The sequence below is a fragment of the Humulus lupulus genome, chromosome 8 (genome assembly GCF_963169125.1).
Source record: "Humulus lupulus chromosome 8, drHumLupu1.1, whole genome shotgun sequence".
Lineage (NCBI taxonomy): Eukaryota > Viridiplantae > Streptophyta > Magnoliopsida > Rosales > Cannabaceae > Humulus > Humulus lupulus.
Window position 1 is genome coordinate 106,539,309 of NC_084800.1, and position 22,985 is coordinate 106,562,293.

Genomic DNA, 22,985 nt, shown 5'->3' on the forward strand with positions numbered 1-22,985 from the left:
AGTATGGGTCAAATAGTATGTGAATAATACTTGGTGACTAATAAAAATCAGACTACACGAAATGAACACCTATATAATGGATGGTTGGTATAGTGCATTTATTGGTTAGAGATTTATGCATAAACCACCAAGAAGACAACTTTTCCCCCTGAAATTAATTATGTCGTCCGGAGAATGTGGTACTCCAAACAGTGCATGCCCGATGCATTGCGGGAGCCCGGGATCGTCAAGGATGAAGGCTTCATCAATCTCGACTAAATACAAACGTGTTTCTGTTAAGTGTGTTAATTGTTCTAATTGCACTACTCTTAAGGATAAGTTGTATGAAGAGAGGAGGCTGAGGAATAAGGCCTATAGACTTTCTAAGGAAGCAAGAGACCTCCTGCTTGATTTGTCAGATTTGATCTACAAATTAACAAAGACAACCAATCTTGCAAATGAGCACATGAAAGGTATTGAAACAGTGGTCGATAATATGAACAATCAATTGAGTATGGCCGCATGTTTGAACTTGGACAATGTTGATTGATCCGACAACTATTATCAAACAATGAAGCCCACATCAACCCATTTTCACTATGTTAAGTATTTTTAATTTGTATTTGCTGGAGTCTTAACTCAGATAACCTTACTTGGTCTCTTAGGTTATTTAGTATTTCAATATGTTGTGGTTGAATTAAAAATACCATGTAGTATGGATATTAAATGATTGTGTGTACTTGTACGAAAATGTCATTATGACAAACTTTGTGGTGATGTGGTTAGTTTCTAGATTTTAGTAAATGTTAACTATTTTACATTATAAAATATGTTGAATGGATTTATTGTTTTAACTATTGTAAGTCACAAGAAACCACTAGTCGACAACACAAAGTTTACAAATTAAATCAAGTAACAACTAAAATTAGAGGATAAACATACATGGAAAAATAAGGGTCAATTGTTTAATAAAATATTTTCATTAAAAACATATATTTCAGGTGGCCCAAAACATCAACTGGGCCTCGTTAAAAAAGGTGTACACTTTATTCAACATTAAATGTCCCAATAAATATATCTACCTAATAACTTGCTTGGATAAAAACCTGTATCCCCCAACTTTAAAATTTAACCAACAGCACATTTTGTGTTCACAATTGAATAGAATATAACAAAATCTGGAGGATATGCCAAGTTCACCTTCAAAAGTTTCAGTGCACGAATCTCCTTGAACAAGGTGAGCATAATCTTTATTTTATTCTCCATGACCATTACTAAATTTATGTTGACACTATTTTAATTTGAGTATGTCTCCTATTTTATGTGGGAACCAAATAGGGGCTATAATTAAAGTAATAGAAACTGACCATATTTTTAAACAGCAATTTCATGACTCAAAGTTTGTACACATGCACATGCGTAACTTTCAAGGTTGTCATAAACAATCACTTAGTTTAGATGTAAAATTTTAATTTAGTTAAAAAAATCGTTTTATTATCAATTTAAATTCTTTTTTATTTTCAAAGGAAACTTGTCTTAAGTCTATTAATGCCCACATTCCCTCATCATTAGAAATTCTTCCAATATATTGACTAGCTCATTTTACTGGGCCTATTGTTTAATCTCCTCAATATCAATGGAAGGCCCAAATAAATCTTACACTTGAAAATGCATTGGCCTTTATTATTTACGTTCACATTTCCTTTAATTGGGTATGTCTCCCATTTTCTATGGGAACCAAATAAGGAAAAATTATAATAATAGGAATTTTCTTCTGTTTTCAAAATCCAGTTTCACATTTGTGCCATGTTTTTACACACCTTTGCAATATCAAGCTTTTCACCAATATCGACTGACTTTACATGTCAAATTGTATGTATAATGGGCTATGTAAAACATACAATAACTCTATTCATAATATATTTCCTAAAACTTGGATTTTCTTTCCCAGATTTAACTTAAATATGGACGAGGTAGGAAGTTTGCAAGAAACATCAAATTGGGAAAATATACTACAATCTTTGGGGATTGAGAAACTCGCAAATGATATTGAGACGGAGGATGTCCAGGGAAAGGTCTTGGAGTCCCTTGAAGAGTGGGAGGATTTTTATTACACATACTCTTTGTGGGTAGGCTTCAGTGTCCGCAAAGCAGATGTACGGAAAAAAAATGGGAACATCACCATGAGAAAATGGGTATGTTCAAAAGAAGGTTTCCGCAAACACATGGAAATTGACAAGGCCGGTGGGAGCAAACGAAAAACATCTATTACTAGGACTGGTTGCCAAGCTAGTTTTCGAGTCGTAATGATGGGCGATGAGGGTCCGTGGATTTGCAAGGAATTCCAACCTCTGCACAACCATGACAAGGCAGCATTAGATGAGTTGCGATTTCTGAGATCAAACCGTTCCGTGTCAGAAACACTAGTTGCTCAAGTGAGGTCAATGAACCAAGTTGGGATAAGAACTTCACACATCATCTCCCACTTGGCAATGCAGTCTGGTGGGTACGAAAGGATGCCTTGCCAGCTACGAGACGTTTACAACAAGGTCGCCCATGTCAAAAGAAAAGAGAAAAGATGTACAGATTCAGATGGTGCTTTGGGATATTTGGATTGTCTGTCAAAGAGGGATCCAAATTTCTTCATTCAATATCAATGTGACGTGGACAACAGATTGGGGAACCTATTCTGGGCGGACGGATATTCTCGACGGGATTTCGTCGCATTCGGTGAGGTTAGTGGATTTGACACAACATATATGACAAAAAAATATAATAAACCCCTGACAATTATTTTGGGCGTCAATCATCATTTCAAGACCTGCATATTTGGAATGGCACTGCTTAACTCCGAGGATGAGCAAACTTACTTTTGGTTGCTTGACAAATTTATTGAATGCCACAATCATGTAACACCAAAGGTTGTGGTGACAGATGGAGATGGAGCTATCAAAAATGTTGTCTTCAAGTACTTCCCAAATGCAACTCATCGGTTGTGTGCATGGCACCTAAAGATGTGAGTCCATGAATTCAAGTATTAAAAAATTCCTACATGCAAGTTATAGTCTCCGTGAATTCGTTACCTCGATTGACGTTGCTATGACAAAGTTGAGTCATGTCGAGAGAGAAGATGATTACAATAGTCGACACAGTAGTCCTCCAATACCAGGTCCCAAAAATGCTCTTAAGACGTACCATGAGCAGTGTGCCAAATTGTACACTAGAAATATGTACTATAAAGTGGCTGATCAAATCAAAGCGGAACATGCGTACTTTGTCAACAATTGTGAAGACAACGGTGAATCATTCTCCTACAGTTTGTCAAAGTTCCAACACGAGGATAGAGTATACAACGTTCATTGCCCCCCACAAGAGGAGACATTCACCTGTCACTGCTTGCTTTTTGAGACAGACGGCTATCCGTGTAGACATATTTGGGCCGTAATGAAATACCGTCATATGAAGATAGTACCACAGTCTCTCCTGCTGAAACGGTGGAGTGAGAATGCAAAAGCAGACCTCCCCCTCGAACTAAAGCAACACTCCACAGAAAAGCAACAGTTATTTGAAATGGCTAGGCAGGCATCCCTCGCTTTGGATACAAACTTGTTGAGCTATTACGCTTCCAAGTCTGAGCAATCTTACACCAAAGCGAAACAAGAAGTGGCAACACTAACTGCAATGTTCAAGGATGCAGTTCCATTGGAATCAAACACCGGTGACAATGACTCGGGACGATATAAAACCTATCAAGAAAATGAAAACATTACCAGGGACCCAACACCTTGTAGAACTAAAGGATCCGCCTATGCAAGAAACAATAGGGACAATGTTACGATAGATATGTCGGATGGAGCCGTTAAAACTAAAAGGAAGTGTTCGAACTGTTATTCTGCAGACCACAATCGAAGAACATGCCCTCAGCTGGTCGGTCTACCGCTTCCTCACAGTCAACAACCCTCACCAAGTAAGAGAACTTAGCATTCGGCTAAATTCGACGAATCTAGATGACCATCGAACTTTATGACAGAATGATAGTGCAAATTGATTAAGTGTCTATTTTCGTAGGCTTTCTGTCCTACTTAACAATTAAAGTATTTTGTGATGGTTTAGGTGGCTGAATTAGTATAACAATTGCATTAATGTAAGTGAATTCAAATTGTAGCTAAATAGTATATTTGTTTTAATGGTAAAAAATTATTGATTATGGCAGTTCAATCATATTTGTAATGTTTTAGAAATGTACATTAATGATAATCAAATGGCCAATCCTAAATATACGTTCCTTTTTTAGTGACGCTTCACTCTAATTGATAAAATTAGATAACAAATTGACTGTAATCGTTTCTTTTCTTTCCCTTCATTATATACCATGCGTATCATTATTATTGAAATTTCATTAATTGTACATTAAAGAGTAAATTAGTAAAAATATTCATCTTCACAATTAAAATGAAAGATTACAAAATATGACATAATTACACTTACTTAATCATATCGTGTACATTCGAGCCTACTATCTATACTTACGAGATTTTAATAGTAAGTAACTTTGTTAGCTTTTTTAATTGATTGCTTAAAGTATATATGCTTCTCACCAAATAGGCATAAAATCATTAAAACCATGTTTAAAGCATAATATTAATATGAATTAGGTAATTAATTAGGATAAAAAAATAACAAAAATTTCATCGTTAATGCAACTCACCAAACTTGTTTATTACTATTACAAATTTACCAATATTATTCTATTAAGTAAACTAATAATATTGTTATCTTTATCGTTAATTAGGATAAAAAAAAGTGTTAATTAGTTTTGATTTTAGCAGTCCTCATTGTTTTACTAACTTTTCACTACAATATTCAATACTACGTCTTCTGATATATTAATTGATCACTACTTTGTCTGCTGGTAACATAACAAAAGGGGAAGATATATTAAATAAAACATCTTCATTACAAAAATTTATCGTACGTGCCCCATTCATAACTTTGGGCCTAATAAAAAAAAATCTCAATTTTAAAGTTTATTTCACTGTAATAGACCCTTTTCGTTTGGGTCGTGCTCATGGACTCGGACTGGCCCATCTACCTGTGTTAAACAGTATGTGTTGCGAAATCATAAACAATGTGCAAAATAGTAAGAAGAATGTACTAAATGTACAGTCAATGTAAAAAAACAACAAATATGTTATGAAGCTACAAATTACCAAAAGACCAAAAGTTCAAGAAGTACAATTACCAGAAAACCACCCCCAACGTGTAACTATTCACATAAAATAATATAAAACCGGTTATCTCCGGTGGCTTGCACAGTTGCATTAACTGTTCGATGGGACAAACTACACTATTTAGCCTCACTTTTTTTTTCAGAAATAGTGTTACAATGTCAGTCGAATTGTAGTACAAATTGGGGCCCCCTTTGACTATTTTATGACTGAACCGTTCCGTGAACGGAATATAATCCAAGGCCATATATATATATTTATAGTTTTTAAAATATACATTTCTTTCTTTGGACGGGGTGGTTTTTTTAAAATATTTTAGATTTTCTTTTAAAAAAATTCAGATTTAAGATTTTTTTTAACTAAACATATGAATTAATAAATATTTTTTTCTTAAAATACCCTTTTTATATTCATGCTAATGTATCGTGCCTTCGAGCTAATATGTTTGTACTTGCGTGTTGTGCCTTTGGGCTTGCTGTGCCATGCTTAAGCCCACATTTTTCGTGTTGTGTCGTACCAATATGCAGCATTGTGTCGTGCTAGGCCCAGGCTCATATTTTTGCGTGCCATGTCATACTCGTGGCGGTTTCGTACCATGTCAAAAATCCCAGCCCAAATTTACAACACTAAGCTCGGGCGATGGTTGGAGACACCAAGAGCTGGGTAGCCAAATAACTTCTATGAGTCCTCTTATCTTGGTGGAGATATGAGCAAGGAGGAGGGATAGGCAAGGCAAAGATTTGGGCGGCTTTGGGATGGGCAAAGCGGAATGAGAAACTCGACGGAGGTAGGGGTTCTGTGTGGGTTGCAAGTGTTCTTCACTGGGTTAGGCAAGGCTTCGGGATGGTGGAGGACCGGGGAATTCAAAGGAGGTGGGGGTTCTGCCTGGGTTGCAGGTGTTCTTCACAGGGCACAACGTCACCAGTTCCAAGTTTCAGTTCTGGTATATGGCATGGTTGGTTGTTGGTTTGAATTTTTTTTTCTTGTTGTTTCTAGGCAACCAAACACAAGAAAAAATGGGTTTTTTTCTTCTTTGGAGGTTGATATTTGGGTATGAATGTTCTAATTTTATTTTTCTTTGTAGTACTAGATTTTGATTGGATATAAGTTAGGGTGCTAGATTTCTTCTTGTAATGCTTGATTATTATTTGGTTGGGATTTAAATTTTCATAAAAGAAAAAATAATTATGTTTGGTTAGTGGGAAAGTGTAGGAAAAAGAAGAAAGGAAGAACACTTAATTTTTTTATTTGGTTTAATTTTTTTAAAATAAGATTTTATCAATTTTTTCTATTTTAAATTAATTATAATTAAATTATAATAATAAACTTTAATCGGACCAATCATGAAGTGACACGTGTTGGTCTCGTCAGCGCTAACGGAGATAAGCAGGCAGAACTGGACAAAATTATTATTTTATGGACATTGGTCTTTTCCCGCAAAAAAAAAAGATTGGGTCTATGCCGTGTACAAATCCCAAAATTTAGGTACTTATGCCACAAATATCCCTATTGTTTAACCCAAATTTGGACATGATAACGTGACATCTAAGAAAGAGACACGTGATATTACACCGCATTAAATTCAGAAAGTTGGTCGATAGGAGTAGCTGCTCGAGAGGACTACATCAAAATATATAAGCTTATTCAACAAAGTTCAAGTAATTTGCTCAATAATGGAGCAGGCTAGTACCATTCCGTGAAGTTTCTCAGAGTGCAAGACATGCTCGATGAGCAGGACACTTTCACCTGAAGATCCGGATTTCATGAGATACCAATGAATATCCCAAGATATTTATGTAACTGATATTTAAATTATATTATTCTCATGCTATTTGAATTTGTAACTGAATGTACTAATCCCACACTACACGTGTAGGGCCTCGATTTAATTTGTAAGGGCCCATAAGCCACTACGACTCTCTATAAATAGGGAGTTCATACAATCTTAACCATATGTGAAAATTAAAGGAGAAAAGATAAGAGATTCTTTTATAAGCACTTTACATACAAAACCCTTCAAATTGTATTCTTGTCTCAGCTTAAGAAACTCAGTTGAATCTTGTTTATTCTTGATCTTGATCTTGAGCCTGAGACTTCATTGATAAATACAAGTGTAAGTGGACGTAGGTTATTACCAACTCTTGAGATCGAACCACTATAAAATTATTTGTGTCGTTTACTTGATTTCGGTTCATTTAATTCTTATTTCGTAGTATAAATGAACTCAGTGTCATTGACCAAAGCGCTGGTCAACACCTATATTCTATAACCTTCTTTTATGAGATTTTGATTCAAATGTCGAGTTAAATTATATAAATATATCTCTTCTACATAAAAAGTATGTAGATAACGGAAATTCTTGGTTTTACCGATTTTTATGTTAAATTTAACAAAATATCATAAATATTAAACAGAATATACTTTTTAAAGCTATTAAAAAAATATATTTATTAATTATATTAATATAAATTCAAATATTATAAAATGTCATTATTATAATAATATAACGCCCTGGTTACCCCAGAACAGTTACGGTGAACAGTGAACCGAAAATTTGACCCGCTACCCGAGTCATTTGGTTAAAAACGTGATCTAAGTGTTATTAACAGGCTAAGGTGAAAAACCAATAAAGAGGAAAGGATATATTTCATTAAGTATATAAACTGCTCATGAGCCATTCAAAACGTTTACAAGTTGTTTATAGTACAAAATGGTCGCTACTATTTCAAATTTACAATCCCCGCCGACCTAAGCGGCAAAAATAGGGTAACCCCCTAGTCCCTCTGAGAACTCCTTGGCCGTGGTGGTCAAGCGGCCGCATATGTACACAACACCACCTAAGCTCTCCACTCAAGGTTGGGTGAGCTTCTCTTTCCCTTTACCTACACCACATAGCACCCATGAGCCAAGGCCCAGCAAGAAAAAACAATATAACATGATATAATATCAACCATGATCGTAACAATTATTCAAGACTTTCAGTTTAAACGAATAGGTGACAGTAGCAGAAGTCACAAATATGGGGACAGCTCCCTTTAGCCATGTGACAATAGGATCACCAGGGCTAATCAGACAAGTGAACATTTCACTAGCTTTAACAGGGTAGGTGCATGGTTATTAGTCACCAACATAGCCTTCCTCATGACTCTAGAGTCATATCTATGGAACATCGTTCCCTAGCCACGTGACAAGCAGTCACCTAGGCCTTATGCCCTGGCTCTCAGTAACTAGTCTTAGACTAGCCAAGCGCTTATAAGTTCATCGACCTTAGGGTCGGTCCAGCATTAATGCCATAAAGCCATTCAATGCTGATATCGATTAGATCTAATCTTCATTTGGCTCGACGTTCATGACGCTATGCCATTTCTGACCCTTAGGTCAGTGTCCCTGAGTAGTCAGTGCCATAGACAAGTAAGTAACATTCTCTAGCATTTAATATGCAATCCATGTCCACATTTACCAACCAACGTGCCTCAATAACAAATCAAGCATGTCATATACATATACAGGGTGCAACTGTATTCATACATTATTTTCTTATCTCTGGTTTGAGTGAAAATTAATATAAGAACGACCCTTGAGAACGATCAATCTTTTAATTCCTTGACGGTTACCTGGTCATAACCAAAATATAGGGTTCATCAATGAAAATGAATAACAGAAGGTCCCAAACCAAAACCTAGCCTCCGAGACATCGAATCCTACTAAACCGGGTAGTAGGATCGATCCTGAGGCCTAAGGCTTGAATCCCCAAGCTAAAACTCATTTCTGGCCAAAAATGCCCTAATGGGCTGTGGCTCACCCCTTTGACAGAGGCATTTCCACCCTAGAAACCAACATAGGATGTGGCTCACCATAGCCATGCCGCGACCCTTTACACAAACCAGCAAGCACCAACTTTCTTCCCCTGCGTTTTTCCTTGAAACCAAACCTTCAAACCAGTTCCAAACCTCATCCAAACACTCAATCCAACCCCTAAACATCATCTATATCAAACCCTCATCAAAACCCAAGTTAAACATCAATCAAAACTTCCATTAATCCAAGCTATCCTCAATAAAATCATAGGCTGGAAACCAAAGGAAAACAGAGTAAAACCAGAAAACTTATGGCTGAAACTCACCTCAAACTTGAGATTAAATCCCCTTCAATGGCTGAACCAACTCTATGAACTCAACTCCTTGATTTCCTAGCTTGAATCCTCACTTTGAGCTCAAAAACTCCAAAGGTGAAATGAGAGGGAATGATGTACGAGAAGGAGAAAAAACCTTGCTCTGTTTTGTTCTGTTTTTCTACAGCCAACTAAAGTTTCATATAAATCCAAACCAAATGCCCCTAGGTCATTAAAAGTTTCTAAAGCCTTCCCAAGGGAAAAATTGTCATTTCCAACCTATACCGTTAATTATAATTAACGCTCTCTGATTCCCGCTAATCTCAAACACCAATAATTCATATCCCGTTACCCTATAATTCTCGGTAATGCTCTAATCATTAAAAACACCCCGAGACTCACTCCGAGCCCCGAGCTTAAGCCTGTTATGACCAAACCGATAAATTATACTTAAAGATCGTCTCATGCCGAATAAATCGAACCAATCCACATTATAATGTGGCCTCACAATATATCATTGACATGCAACACAAATATACAATTATGCCATCAACGGGCCAAATTACCAAAATACCCCTGTAAACAAATGCGGACCCACATGCATGCATTTAACATCATATTATAATATAACTCTCATAAACATGCATATATTCATTTAATGGCATAATTAAACAGTTATGGTCCTCCCGGCCTACTAATTCAGCCATTAAACCATATTAGGAAATTTGGGGCATTACATATAATATTTAATACAAGACTGGATATTTAATAATTATATTAATATAAATTCAAATATTATAAAATATCATTATTATAATAATGTAGAATACATAATCTTAATTTTATTAAAACATTTATCATTTATATTTATAAAGAAAATACATTTTTTTTTATTACCTAAAGTAACTTAACTAAATATATATTTATATTAAATAACAAAAAACTTATAAATAGGTGTCTTGTGTGTGCAAATAGTATGATTGTGTAACTATATAAGAAATTAGAATAACATTTACCTTCTATCAAGAATAAACAAGTTTATTCTCCAATCATAAATGTGTGATTTGAATAACATTATAAATGTTTTATACATTAAAGAGTGTAGTTTATGATCTAAAATGTTATCATTTTTTTTTTTTTGAAAAAACTATAAACAATGTTTAGGTTTCATTTTTCTTTTAACATGTTTATGCCATTCTTATATATATTTATATAATATTTTTTATTTATTTAAAATTTATATGACAATCATAAAAACTTAATAAATATATTTAATAATTTTTTTTAAATAAAACTAAACAAATATGCATTGCACAATGCTTGCACCTAGTATCTTTATATATTATAAATGTGAATTTAACGGAAATTGTTGGTTTCTGTTAGATTAAATATTTTTTTATTATTTTATAATACACTTAGTTTTAAAGTCATCTAAATAAGGTAAATATAAATATATTTTAAAAAAATAATAAAGTCATCTAAATAAGGTAAATAAATTAAAAATAAAAAGTAATAAATGAGTCATAATAATTTCTCACCACATATTTTAATATTTTATATTAAAGTATTTAAATTAATCTATCAATTATGTCTTCAAAATTATTAACAAAAAAAAGATTTATGTGTTTAAATTTATTCTTTTCTTTCTTTTATTGATTATTTATTTTGTCACAAAATGTATTTTATTTATCCAAATATATATGTAATAGTGACATAAGACATAAATATACATATTTCTTATTTTTTTTTATGAAAAATTACTTATTTTAATTGTTCTAGCTATTAATTGAATAATATACTCATATATAATTTTTTCACTTTAATTTTTTTAAATTAAATAATTAAAATTTAATCAAATAAATTTTTTAAATTCATAGTTTTAATTTAAAATTTCTTAATATTTTATTATATTGAATATTTTTTTCTAAAAGTAAATTAGAAAAAAAAATTAATTTTAAAACTAGAGCTACCATTTATAATATATAGACCAAAACAATCAAAAATATAAAAATTTAAATTATTACGAACATTAAATTTCAAACTAATAAATAATATCAAATAATTTACTTTAAAACTAGAATGTACATATTTTTATATGTAAAAAGTGTGTATCTAACACATTCTTGGTTTAGCAATTTGTTTAGATAAAAAAACAAGAGTTATCATATTATTAATTTAAAAAAAAATTATAGATAATATTTTGGGTTAAATTTTTTAAATATATTTGTGTCATTTTTTTTATAATATATGATCTTATTTATTTATTTAAAATTTAAATAATAATTAAAAAATATCATAAAAATAAATTAATATATATATAAAATGAAGTAAACGTGCTACAAATTACTTTTAAATGAGTTCAGACTTATAAGTATGTATTTATAAATGTGTCCAGGCTTGACTTAAAAAAATGTTATGAAAATTTTCATGTTATTTTAAAAATAAATATTTAAGTAACTTATAAATTAAAAAAAAAAACTATATTATGGTATTTTTTGAATGAATTTTTTTATCAATTAATCGAAGTTAATTTATCAAATATTAGCTTTATTCTACTTGGACTCACAACGACCATTAGTACAAACTACAAACTACGAACTACATCTTAATTGTTGGGACCAAATCCGACTAATGAAATCAACCCATACACAAACAAGTTTTGCACCAGCGAAAGCTCTGGTTTTTTAGTTGAGAAGACAAAGAGGTTACTTTTGCTGGAAGATGGCGACCAAAAGGAGGATAGTTTTAGCAGCTCTTTTATGGGTTCTCTTCCTCTTTACAACCTTGGTTTTTATTCTGGTAATTTCTTCGCTATCTTAATTTTGAGGGGTGATGGGTTTGTGAAAAAGATCCCCTTTTTATTATGATCTATGATGATTGTTCTCAGTTTAATTTTTGGGTGACTGATATCATATCAGAGTAGATTAAGCGACGACAAAGTGGCTTCTGTACAAGCTGTCGTTAAAAGGGAGCCTCATGAGGTCATTTCTATGCCTTTGTCTTTGTATTTGGACCCTTTTTTGGTATTGAAAATTGGAATGCTCATTATTTTGATTTGGGTGTATAACAGGAGACGAGTTTGGATTTGGAAGAAGTGACTCACAAAGTTTTTTTCGATATTGAGATCGAGGGGAAGCCCATTGGTATGGATAATTTGGATATTGGTTGACAATTTGCACATAAAACATATTTTATTTGTTATTGTATTTGGTTCTGAACAAATTGTTGGAATGAGATCATTAAGTCTGGTTTTTTCAATTGCCATTTGAACTCAATGCCTACTTAAAATCTGGTTTCTTGTCATTGAGAAGAACAGATTTTTGGATCTTGCTTCCCTTGTCATGAATTATACAATCAACACTTCTTTTCATCTTTCAGGTCGCATAGTCATGGGCCTTTTTGGAAAAACAGTTCCTAAAACCATTGGTAGGCTTCTGAATACAATGAAAGTAGTATCTTTCTTACATTGTTGGAATCTAGTTTCTCTTGCTGTCCAACTTAGTAACCAATTTTACATGTTGATGCAGAAAATTTTCGAGCTCTTTGCACTGGTGAGTGGTAGCCAAGTAAATTGATGCCCTCCTCTTCGAATGTCTGTTTTCATTTTGCATATTGAAGACCTCTTGTGTTTATGATTATTTACTGGCTTTCTTATAATCTTCTTTGGTAGTGGGGAAGCTACAACTTCAATATTGTTAATTTCGAGTTTGATCAGCCGTGTCATTTCAGGGGAGAAAGGAACTGGGAAGAGCAGAAAGCCTCTCCACTACAAAGGGAGTTCATTCCACAGAATTATTCCCAGCTTTATGATTCAGGGAGGCGATTTTACTCTTGGCGATGGACGAGGTGGAGAATCGATTTATGGTGCCAAATTTGCAGATGAAAACTTCAAACTAAAACACATTGGACCAGGCAAGTTGAAAAGGCCTTCTGCTTGACCGATTTCTTCTTGTATTCTAAAATGGTGATTGTTCAAAGAACATCTTATTATCATTACTAAAATTTCTCTTTATGTTCACCATTAGGAATTATATCAATGGCAAATGCTGGACCAGGCACTAATGGTTCCCAATTCTTCATTACTACTGTCAAGACCAACTGGTAAGTGGTAACTTTTTATAATTGTTAGAGCATCTCCACTTTCAAAGCATAACTTGGAAGTTCCGGGCTTCTTGATTGTGGCAGTAGTGTAGGAAAAGTTTTTTCTTGTCTAACCAAAGTCGGGATATTTCGCCAATGATACAAAATCTTTGTTAATAGTTGCATTTAAATACCAAATTAATTTTGATGGTAATAATATCACATATTTACAAATAGGAGAACTTAAGTACCAATTTTTTTTTTTTGGCAGTAATACAAATTTTTGTTAATAGTTGCACTTAATACTTATTATTTTTTTTTAAATACAGGAAAACTTATATATAAGAATAGCTTTGAAACAAAATTAATTGTATTCGAATTGAGAAATTATAACTCTATAGAGGTATTGCTAAATAAAATTTAATATTATTGTTGTAAATTTCCCAACCAGCAAAGCCTAATTATTATAGGCTTGGCTGGGAGAGTTTCTCAAAGTTAAATTTTGGATTTTAACTTTTTAAAAGCTATTTTTAGGCCCGATTGTGAGTTTAATTTGAGCTTTTACTCTAAAGGAAATATCTTCCAGTTGAAACTTGAAACCACAAGAAGTGGCTTCGTAAAAAAGTGTTTTTAAGAAACCTAAAGCTCAAAAGCCATAAACTAGGCCAACCAGGTTGATGATCCGGGGAATAACTTTTGTAATCTGCGAGATCGTTGAGTCTCTTTAATTTTGCTTGTATAGTTAGAATGAGTTCATTAACCATACGCATTTAGCATATAAGTTAAGAGACGTAGGACATTATTTGCAAGTTTTAAAAGTGGAGTTGTTTCTTTGTGAAGGTTGGACGGGCACCATGTTGTCTTTGGGAAGGTAATTTCTGGTATGGATATTGTCCGCAAGATTGAAGCCCAAGGAAGCGGCAACGGGGTGCCGAAGGTCAGAGTTGTTATTTCGGACAGTGGTGAACTTCCTCTATAATTCAATGTTGAAAAAATAGTCACAGGAGCTTGTTTGCATTACTTGTATGCATGTTTTAATGTTCAATGAAAAGAGCTCCATTGTCCATGCATGGACAGTGGAAATTTGGAAGATAGCTCACTTGATAAATGATCATATAATATGTTTAGAATCAGATCTGATCTGTTCTCCACTTTTTGTATGGAAAAACTTCAATTTAAAGGTATATTATTATGGTCCACAGTTTGCTTCCGAGATTCCCAAATACGGGTTTATTTATCATTAGACATAGCCTTGATCTTGAACAATCTTGAATAATTTCTTCCATGGGGAAAACGTTGAATCCTCTCCCTCATATTGGTCTAAAAGGAGTTCCGAGCAGTACATATGAGGCACTTATATTTACCATTGCCAACACTTATTTGAACTCCTTAAAGTCTAGTCCTAACTCAATTACATAATCGACATTAATTTAATCTACTGTCCACCAATCTATCTTTCGCCTTTAAGAACAGACTTCTTCCGCGTTAAGTAGTACTCCAAACCTAATTTGAATATCAATACACTTCGTTAGCAATGAATATGAACAAACAAGAGTATATACCTCATTACCGGCTTGAACAGAAAAGTTAGAAGTCCCATAGTGATCCGCCCTAACCCTTGTAAAGCAACACAAATAAACACAACAGAAGATAAGAATCAAAGGGTCTTTGCTTTGTCCAACAGAATAAGTGGAACACCCACACCAAAAATATCTGTCTGCCGTGGAATTTCATTCGAAACTTACTCCATTTCAACTGTCAAACTCATGTTGTACGGTCACAAAGCAGACCATATCAAGTATATGAATCTAAATTTTTTTATAAAAATTTCTATTTATGTACTCCCAAAACACTAAGACCTCCAAACTGACATCAGATTACTTACCAAAAAGTGGGCTTTGTCATGAAAAGCTCCCACAATTGTTACTTTCTCAATTACAGACAAAACTCGTAGTATCTTTTAACTCCAATCTCAGTATAATTAAGTTTTAAATCAGAAACAAAGCAATAAGTTGCTATTATTATTACAGGTACCAGAGATACTAGATAATCAAACAAAGGAAACTAAAAATAAACACAACATTAATAGTTCAAATAATACCTTATTACGTCTATGGAATGATGAGGAAACCCAAAGAGGGTCTTGTACTTCATCCTCCTTTTAAAACACAACATAAGGGTTACACAATATTAGCACAAACAGGGGACACACAGACATTGCAACAAACACAGTTCATACAAATATAAATATAGATATCCATGTGGGCTCTCTCTAATTAGCTCAAGGACTTACACCCAGGAGCCTCACTTTATTAAAAGACAACATGATTATTCAGAAAGAAGATACTTTCGACAGATTATAGGAATAGTAGTGCAGCAATGAAAACACAATGGTTTTGAAAACTTTTTAAACGAATATCAATGATGATCATGAAGGGTGTTGGGCTTGCCGTTCTGAGATTTGTTGTCGTGAAAGTAGGTTGTGAAGTTGGACCCGAGGTCGGAGTAGAGCGAACGGACTTTCGTAATGTTGCCGTTGATCTCCTGGATGAGAGCCACGTTCTTCACCATGTTGCCTGGGATTCGAGACTGGTGATTCTCGTTGACCTGTTGAATCAGCGCTCTGTTCCGATCCAGAACCGTCTGGACCAGCCCGAAATTCTGGTTGAAGTTCTTCCACAGCTCGGGGTCACCATCCTCCTCTTCTCCATCAGAGACGACAATGGAGGCCGCGGTGGGTTTGGATCGGGTTCGGGCCCGGATCCTACTCCGGTTCCGGTGGTTGGATTCGTCTTCCATGCTCGATTCTACGGCAGAGAAGGAATCGAAAGTGTTCATGTGAGAAAGAAGAACTTAAGCTAGGGTTGCCGGAGCAGAGTCGGTTTAGCCATGGGAACACATTTTTTCGAGTTTCTTTTGTCCTTTCTCGTAATTTGGTCAAGAGAGAGTTGGTGACTCACGAGGGGTCAAGACTAATGTATATATATAAATTAGGATTCATTGGCTGGTGAATGTACGCTATTTTACATGCGCGTGAACTACACTCAGATGTCCATAGGAGGAGAATGTTTAAACGCGCTATGATTGGAAGTGGGCAAGTGTGGAGTGGAGATAAATATCTAATGCCAGAGCATATCGCAATCCAAATGGAAGAGAGAGAAAGAAGAAAAAGGTGGAAAAAGTAAAAATATTCTGCCACGTAGGCAAAAAAAGGTCTTCCCTAAAATATCTTCCAACGAGAAAGGATAAAGCAGTTTCCAGGACAGGAATCTACACTGATATTTTACAATCATAATTAAAATGAAAAATACCGAATATATTTTCGACTTTCATTTCAATTTGTTTTTGTAGAGTAGCTGTTGTTTAACAAATTGAGAGTAAATTTGTTAACTTAGAGCAATTAAATCTTTCTACTTGGCTAAACTTTAAGAGTTGTTTTTCAATCTCATTTCAACCATGAAACTCTTTATATTTAGCTAGCTATTTTTTTATGGTTACTCTTTACAAGGAATGATGCTAGTATTATTTTTATATTTCGTTCTTTGCTATCCTTTATTATAGTTAAAATGTAATTTTAAAAAAGCCTTATATATCACTTATTACTTAAAAAAAAATTGTGTGCTATAATTTTAAAATTAATATATTATATCATATACTCATTCTGCTATATGTGTCTCATTGTGCTTTGGTGGGTACACTAAGAGCATCTCCAATTCATTACCCTATTATGGTGTTGCACCAACACAAAAACTAAATAATCTTAACACCATATTTTTTTTCCATTCCAATCACAACACCAAAAATTACACCAAAAAATATATTATTTATTATTATATTATTTTTTAATAAAATAGAATATTCTTTTTATTATTTTATTATTTTATCGTTTATTTATTTAATTAATCAATTAAATAAAAATGTCATTATTAATTACATGAAACTTATTTCATAAATATTAAAACTTGAAAATTATAATAACACATTACATTTTCCTATTTAAGTATTACACTACTAAAATAAAATATATTCAATTAACCCTAAAACATAACATACCCTTGAAATATTAATTAAATTAAACTAATTTTCACACAAATTAAAATAAATTATATAAAATATTAATTATGAAATATTTGAAATTTTATTTAAAAAATTAAATTATATGTGTATTTATAATTTAAAAAACCCAACATAAAATATAAACCCAAATAATACTCTTATGTTTATATATATATATAAGATATAAATAAATTTATCTTAATAAAATATATATATATATATGTATGTCGTGTGAACAGTGCACGGCATATATGCCGTGGCACTGTTCATAAACGGGTAAATGCGAGTATTTTTGGAGTTGGGTTGGAGCTGGATTTGTGCTCTCCACGGCATATATTGCCGTAATCCCGTGTGATTGCAGTTGGCCTAAGGCCTTATTTGGATGATAGGATTAGATTATAATTTTATTATCAAATTAGAGAGAATAATAAAATAAATAATTCAACCATCTAAATAATCTTCCAAGTTTGGGACAACTTAATCCCGTTGAAAAACTTGGCATAATTTTATTATATTCAATCTTCTTCTCTATGTATTTCTTTGGTAAGAAAAATGAATTACTAATTTGCATCCAACCTATTTTATTCTAGTTTAATGTTGGCAAATGATCAACTCATTAATTATTCTATATTTTTTTAATTCAATCTCACCATCCAAACATGGTCGGAAACTCTAAATTAATAATACAGGTTCACATTTGAATCACGAATGTGCATTACTTAAAATGCACAAAGCAAAATAAAGTCTGATAATTGGTTGTAGCTAATTCTAGCTTGAAGTTGAAGTAATAACTTTAAAGAAGAAACCACATCCTTCTTATCTTTTCCTTTGCTTACCAACCAAAAAAATAAAAAATAAAACATAGATTTTTTTGTACACAATAAGTTTATTTCCAATCCGATTTTTTGACATAAACATATTTACTATTTAACTCTATTGGTTCGATAAATTTTCTCAATATCTATTAATAGGTCAATCAGACATAATTCAGTACAAGAAGTTGTTGTTTTTCATAAGAAATTAAGAATTTTAATATATTTATACTGTGCAATACATGTTTGCTTAATTTTATTTATAAAATCTATTAATTATATTTATTAAATTGTATTATTGACATATAAATTTTAAATAAATAAACAATATTATATATAAAAGAATAACATAAACATATTAAATGAAAAATTAAACCAAAATATTATTTATGATTTTTTTTATATATAATATGATAACTTATTTAAACATAAATGATAATTTTTTGTATAAAAATTAAGAAAATTATGTATTATATATTATTATAATAATATTTTATAATATTTAAATTTATATTAATATAAGTATTAAATATAAGGATGGCAAAATAGGGCGGCGGGGCGGGGCCCCGACCCGACGGGGCATCTTTGCCCTGGTAAAAACGGGGCAGAATTCGGGGCGGGGCGGGGCAGCCCCGACCCGCTAGGAATTTAAACGGGGCGGGGCGGGGCCGCCCCGCTTCAATTTTTTTTTTTTTTTTATACTCTAATTCAATTTTCTCATGCTACTTATAAACATAGTAAGTAAAATTGACATTTTATATGTGGTTTAGAATATTTTTAATTCTATATAGACTAGAAAGAATTATAAATATTGAAATATATGTTTTATATAATTCATCCTTATTCTTGTATTTATTTTGTAAATGTTAAAATAAAAAAACAAAATATAATATTTGATGGTGTAGTTGATACCAAGTGTAAAATATAAAGATTACAATAAAAAATAATATTTAAGCTTAGGGAAAATTCTAAAATTATAATTTAATGTTTCTTAAAAAAAAAAAAGTTAAATGCGGCAAATGGGGCGGGGCAGACCCGCCCCGCTCCAAGAAATTAATCGGGCCGGGCCGGGGCAAAATTTTCGCGGGGCGGGGCGGGGCAGACCCGCCCCATTTACATCCCTAATTAAATATCTAATTTTGTATTAAATATTATTATATATAATATTTGAACTCATATTAATATAATTAATAAAAAATTAGGATTATATATTATTATCAAAATAATATTTTATAACATTTAAATTTATATTAATATAATTATTAAATATATTTTATAATATTTAAATTTATTTTAATATAATTAATAAATATCTATTTTAGCTAGTTTTAAATGTATATTATGTTAAATATTTAAAATATTTCATTAAAATTTATAAAACAAATAGCTAAAATTATGAATTTTCATTATCTACACTTTTTTTTTTATATAGAAGATATTTTTTTTTTTTAAATAATAGTATGTGCACACAAAATATAAGATGGTCCACCAAAGTTAGAAAAAAAATGGCCAATGTGTAATGTTTTAATATCATTATTTTTTTTTTTCTGCTTCACGAAAAAATCACACTCAAAATTAGAACATTCCACTCGTAATGGTTTTGGAAAGAATTTTCACATTTTTTATTTTATAGATCAACCCTTTTGAAGGGCACATTTAAAGATGCAAAAGCAAAAAGTAGTGCTAATTTCACTTTTCCATTATCGATCCCACTTTAGGAATCTTTGGACAATTACAATTTATCATTGAAGAAGTTGGAGCCAGCGCCACAGAAAATTTAGGACTAAAAATTCAGAATTGGATGCCAACTTTTGTATTTTTATGCGAGAAATTTGACTTTTAATACATTTAGTGATACAGTATAGTAAAATTATACCAAGCGAAAAAAAAATCACATTTTTATTTTAGTATTTTTTGAATTCCCAAAAATACCCTTATCATAAATTTTCCTATCTTTTTTTCCCATTGTCTTCTCCCTCTCTATCTCTCACGTTTTCCATCTCTATCTCTCAAGCTCTTGTACACAAAAAAAATGAGGCAGCTTAATCTATACAAATTTTCGAGGTTATTTCAGAGCAAGTTGTTAATCCTTTCAATGCAAGGACTTTGTTTTGGATTTCAGATCAAAAATCATATGGGTAAGTATATATTTGTTATATGTAGTGAGGAAACTTGTTTATCAACATTGATTTTGCTATTTCGAACAGATCTATGTATGCCTTCATGTTTTATTATAATTTTTCACTGTCGAAATGAATTTTCGTTCCTTTCTTGGTTTTTTTTTCTGGGTTTTTTGTCTGCCTCGATAGGACTCGATTGTCCTCGACGGACCTCGATAAACCCTCATATGTCCCGATGAGCTTTGATGGACCTCGATAAAACCCTCACATAAGGGGGAAAATGGCTACCTCGATGGTCCTCGATGGACCTCGATAAAAATCTCAGACTTTAGGAACAATGAGTACCTCGATGAGACTCGATGGACCTCGATAGAGACATAAAACTTAATTTATGAAGTGTATGCCTCGATGGGACTCGATTGGACTCGATGGGTTGACCTTGATAGTTTGACCTCGATATGAATCGATTTTATGCTGTTTGATGTTATAGTTTTAATTTTTGACCTATTTTTTTTGTTTTTTTTTATACAGATTCGTCTGTTTCCATATTTGTTGCATAAAATGGTGTTTGGGAATTGGAAAATAAGGATTGGATTTTCAGGGATGCTGAAAATCAAGTTCTGCCCATGGAGAAGGGTGTGACGTATGAGCAACTGCTTGACATTCTGTACGATGAGCTTGACATTCTGCCCGTGGAGAAGTGGATAAATGTGAGCATGACTTGAAAATTGAGGTCCCGTACACATGCCTATCACAATCCGTCAAACCTACAATTATAAAAAATGATAGACATGTGCGTGCATTCATTGGGTTAGCATCAAAATTTGTAGAGAAGCTGATTCATCTATGTGTGACATTGATTAAGAAGGGAGGTATAAGAAATGCATCGACTTCTGCTAGCGTTAATAAAGAAGTTCGATTTGAAGAGAATATTTCTCCTCCATGCCATGGTTTCAAAGGAACTCAAGGTGAGGTTGGAACATTTGTTCTCGAGACAAATCCAAACGTCATAGTCCATGATGATATCCTGATTAGAGATCCGCCATATTTGCATGACACGGCGGAGTACGATTCCTATGTCTACGATCCTTATGTCAACGACGATCCTGTTGCTGATGCAACAGATCTTGGTGGGCCAGATATTAGGGCAGATTTGCCAACACAGAGTTCAGATGTTATGGTAGCTATGGAGCGCAGAATAGAAGATCGGCAAACACCTGGGACCAGCAGTAGTCGCCAGTTCCAAGTAGAATCGATGATAGTTTTAGATGGAGTTCTCCATTAGACTTAGGTGAAGATCGTAGAACATGGAGTGCTCCCATGTTCACCAAAGAGGATATAGATGCCTCATATCAACATCATTCATCAACCAGCAAAGCTTCAGGAGAATTGCACCTTGGCAAGTTCTTTCAAAACAATCTTGAATTGAAAGCCAAAGCATCCATATTTGCGATGAAGAATAATTTTGAGTTTATGGTGAAGAAATCTGGGACTGATGTGTGGTACATTACCTGCAAGGATCCTGATTGTGGTTGGAGATTGAGGGGTAAGAAAAAAATGCGATTTGAAATGTTCGAGATTACTGTATACAACGAAGTACACACTTGCTCACAAGAAATTCGAGATAAGGACCATTGTCAAGCATCACCGTGGGTTGTTGGGCACCTAATCAAGAGGAAATTTGCTACCGATGGTACTCAGTACATGGCAAACAACATAAGGGAGGACATGAAACACAATTTTGGAGTCGAAATGAGCTATGAGAAGGCGTGGAGATGCGGAGAAAAGGCTCTTATGTATGTCAGAGGGACACCTGAGGAATCATACTCCAAGTTACCTGGATACCTGTGTCAATTGGAGCATAAGAACCCAGGTACAATTACTGATTTTGTAGCAGAAGATGGTCGTTTCTTGAATTGCTTCTTTTCCCTCGGTGTTTCTAGGCGTGGTTTTTAGTACTGTCGTCCTATTCTTGAAGAATAAGTATGGTGGCCACATGCTCTGTGTTGTTGCGTTGGATGCAAACAACCAGTTGTTTCCAATTGTGTTTGCATTGGTGGACAGTGATAACCATAACTCTTGGACTTATTTCATGAGAAAATTAAAGGAAGTCATAGGGGACGTTGAGAACCTTGCTTTTGTATCGGACAGGCATAAAAGCATTAATCATGCTTTGGAGCTTGTGTTCTCAGATGCCTATCACGGTGCATGTTACCATCACATCTATATGAATGTTGTGGAAAAATTAAAAAATGACCACGTGCAAGACATCATGGGGGTGTGTGATAACTCTACAAAATAGAGTTATTTTACCACTTTTTATGTGCTAATTGTTGCTTAATTCTTGAGTTTTTAATTGATTTATTAAGTTTTAAAGTAATTTTGAATTTATTAGGTTTGTTTTGATTTTATATATTTTTGTGTGTTTTTATAGATATTTTGTTGTAAAATGTTGTAGTTAATTATTTGAATTATTGTTGTTTAAATTGAGGTAAAAAAATATTGTATTATTGAACTTAAATGTTAAATATAAATTAAGTTATAATTAATATTTTCAAAGAATTAACTTGATTTATTTTATAGTGAAAATATTTTATTA

At 33.0% G+C, this 22,985-nt stretch overlaps 3 protein-coding genes across 4 annotated transcripts; 2 read left to right on the top strand and 1 right to left on the bottom strand.

The window, feature by feature from the left end:
- Positions 1–1,943: 1,943 nt before the first annotated feature.
- LOC133795914 (protein FAR1-RELATED SEQUENCE 5-like) lies at positions 1,944–2,999 on the top strand. Its single transcript, XM_062233382.1, has one exon. It carries the CDS (start codon positions 1,944–1,946, stop codon positions 2,997–2,999), a length of 1,056 nt encoding a protein of 351 aa, XP_062089366.1.
- An 8,902-nt stretch (positions 3,000–11,901) lies between these two features.
- LOC133798273 (peptidyl-prolyl cis-trans isomerase CYP19-4-like) lies at positions 11,902–14,608 on the top strand. Its single transcript, XM_062236514.1, has 8 exons — positions 11,902–12,117; positions 12,237–12,299; positions 12,389–12,461; positions 12,697–12,744; positions 12,846–12,869; positions 13,048–13,230; positions 13,344–13,419; positions 14,239–14,608. Exons 1-8 carry the CDS (start codon positions 12,040–12,042, stop codon positions 14,375–14,377), a joined length of 684 nt encoding a protein of 227 aa, XP_062092498.1. The 5' UTR covers positions 11,902–12,039; the 3' UTR covers positions 14,378–14,608.
- On the bottom strand, positions 14,536–16,359 carry LOC133798274 (protein EARLY FLOWERING 4). Of its 2 annotated transcripts, none has more exons than XM_062236515.1 (3): positions 15,849–16,359; positions 15,500–15,556; positions 14,536–14,901 (listed from the first exon to the last, which is right to left on the bottom strand). In XM_062236515.1, the coding sequence occupies exons 1-2, from the start codon at positions 16,234–16,236 to the stop codon at positions 15,549–15,551; spliced, it is 396 nt and encodes a 131-aa protein (XP_062092499.1). In that variant the 5' UTR covers positions 16,237–16,359; the 3' UTR covers positions 14,536–14,901; positions 15,500–15,548. The 2 variants fall into 2 exon arrangements, with proteins under 2 accessions (XP_062092499.1, XP_062092500.1); XM_062236516.1 differs by having other exon boundaries at positions 14,536–15,015.
- Positions 16,360–22,985: the final 6,626 nt, after the last annotated feature.

What these genes read in the sequence shown, in the direction of transcription:
- LOC133798273 (XM_062236514.1), top strand. Translation starts at nt 12,040, where the DNA reads ATGGCGACCAAAAGGAGGATAGTTTTAGCAGCTCTTTTATGGGTTCTC. An exon ending in TTAAAAGGGAGCCTCATGAG is followed by an intron (nt 12,300 to 12,388) that starts GTCATTTCTATG and finishes GGTGTATAACAG; the next exon opens with GAGACGAGTTTGGATTTGGA. An exon ending in ACTAAAACACATTGGACCAG is followed by an intron (nt 13,231 to 13,343) that starts GCAAGTTGAAAA and finishes GTTCACCATTAG; the next exon opens with GAATTATATCAATGGCAAAT.
- LOC133795914 (XM_062233382.1), top strand. Translation starts at nt 1,944, where the DNA reads ATGGACGAGGTAGGAAGTTTGCAAGAAACATCAAATTGGGAAAATATA.
- LOC133798274 (XM_062236515.1), bottom strand. Translation starts at nt 16,236, where the DNA reads ATGAACACTTTCGATTCCTTCTCTGCCGTAGAATCGAGCATGGAAGAC.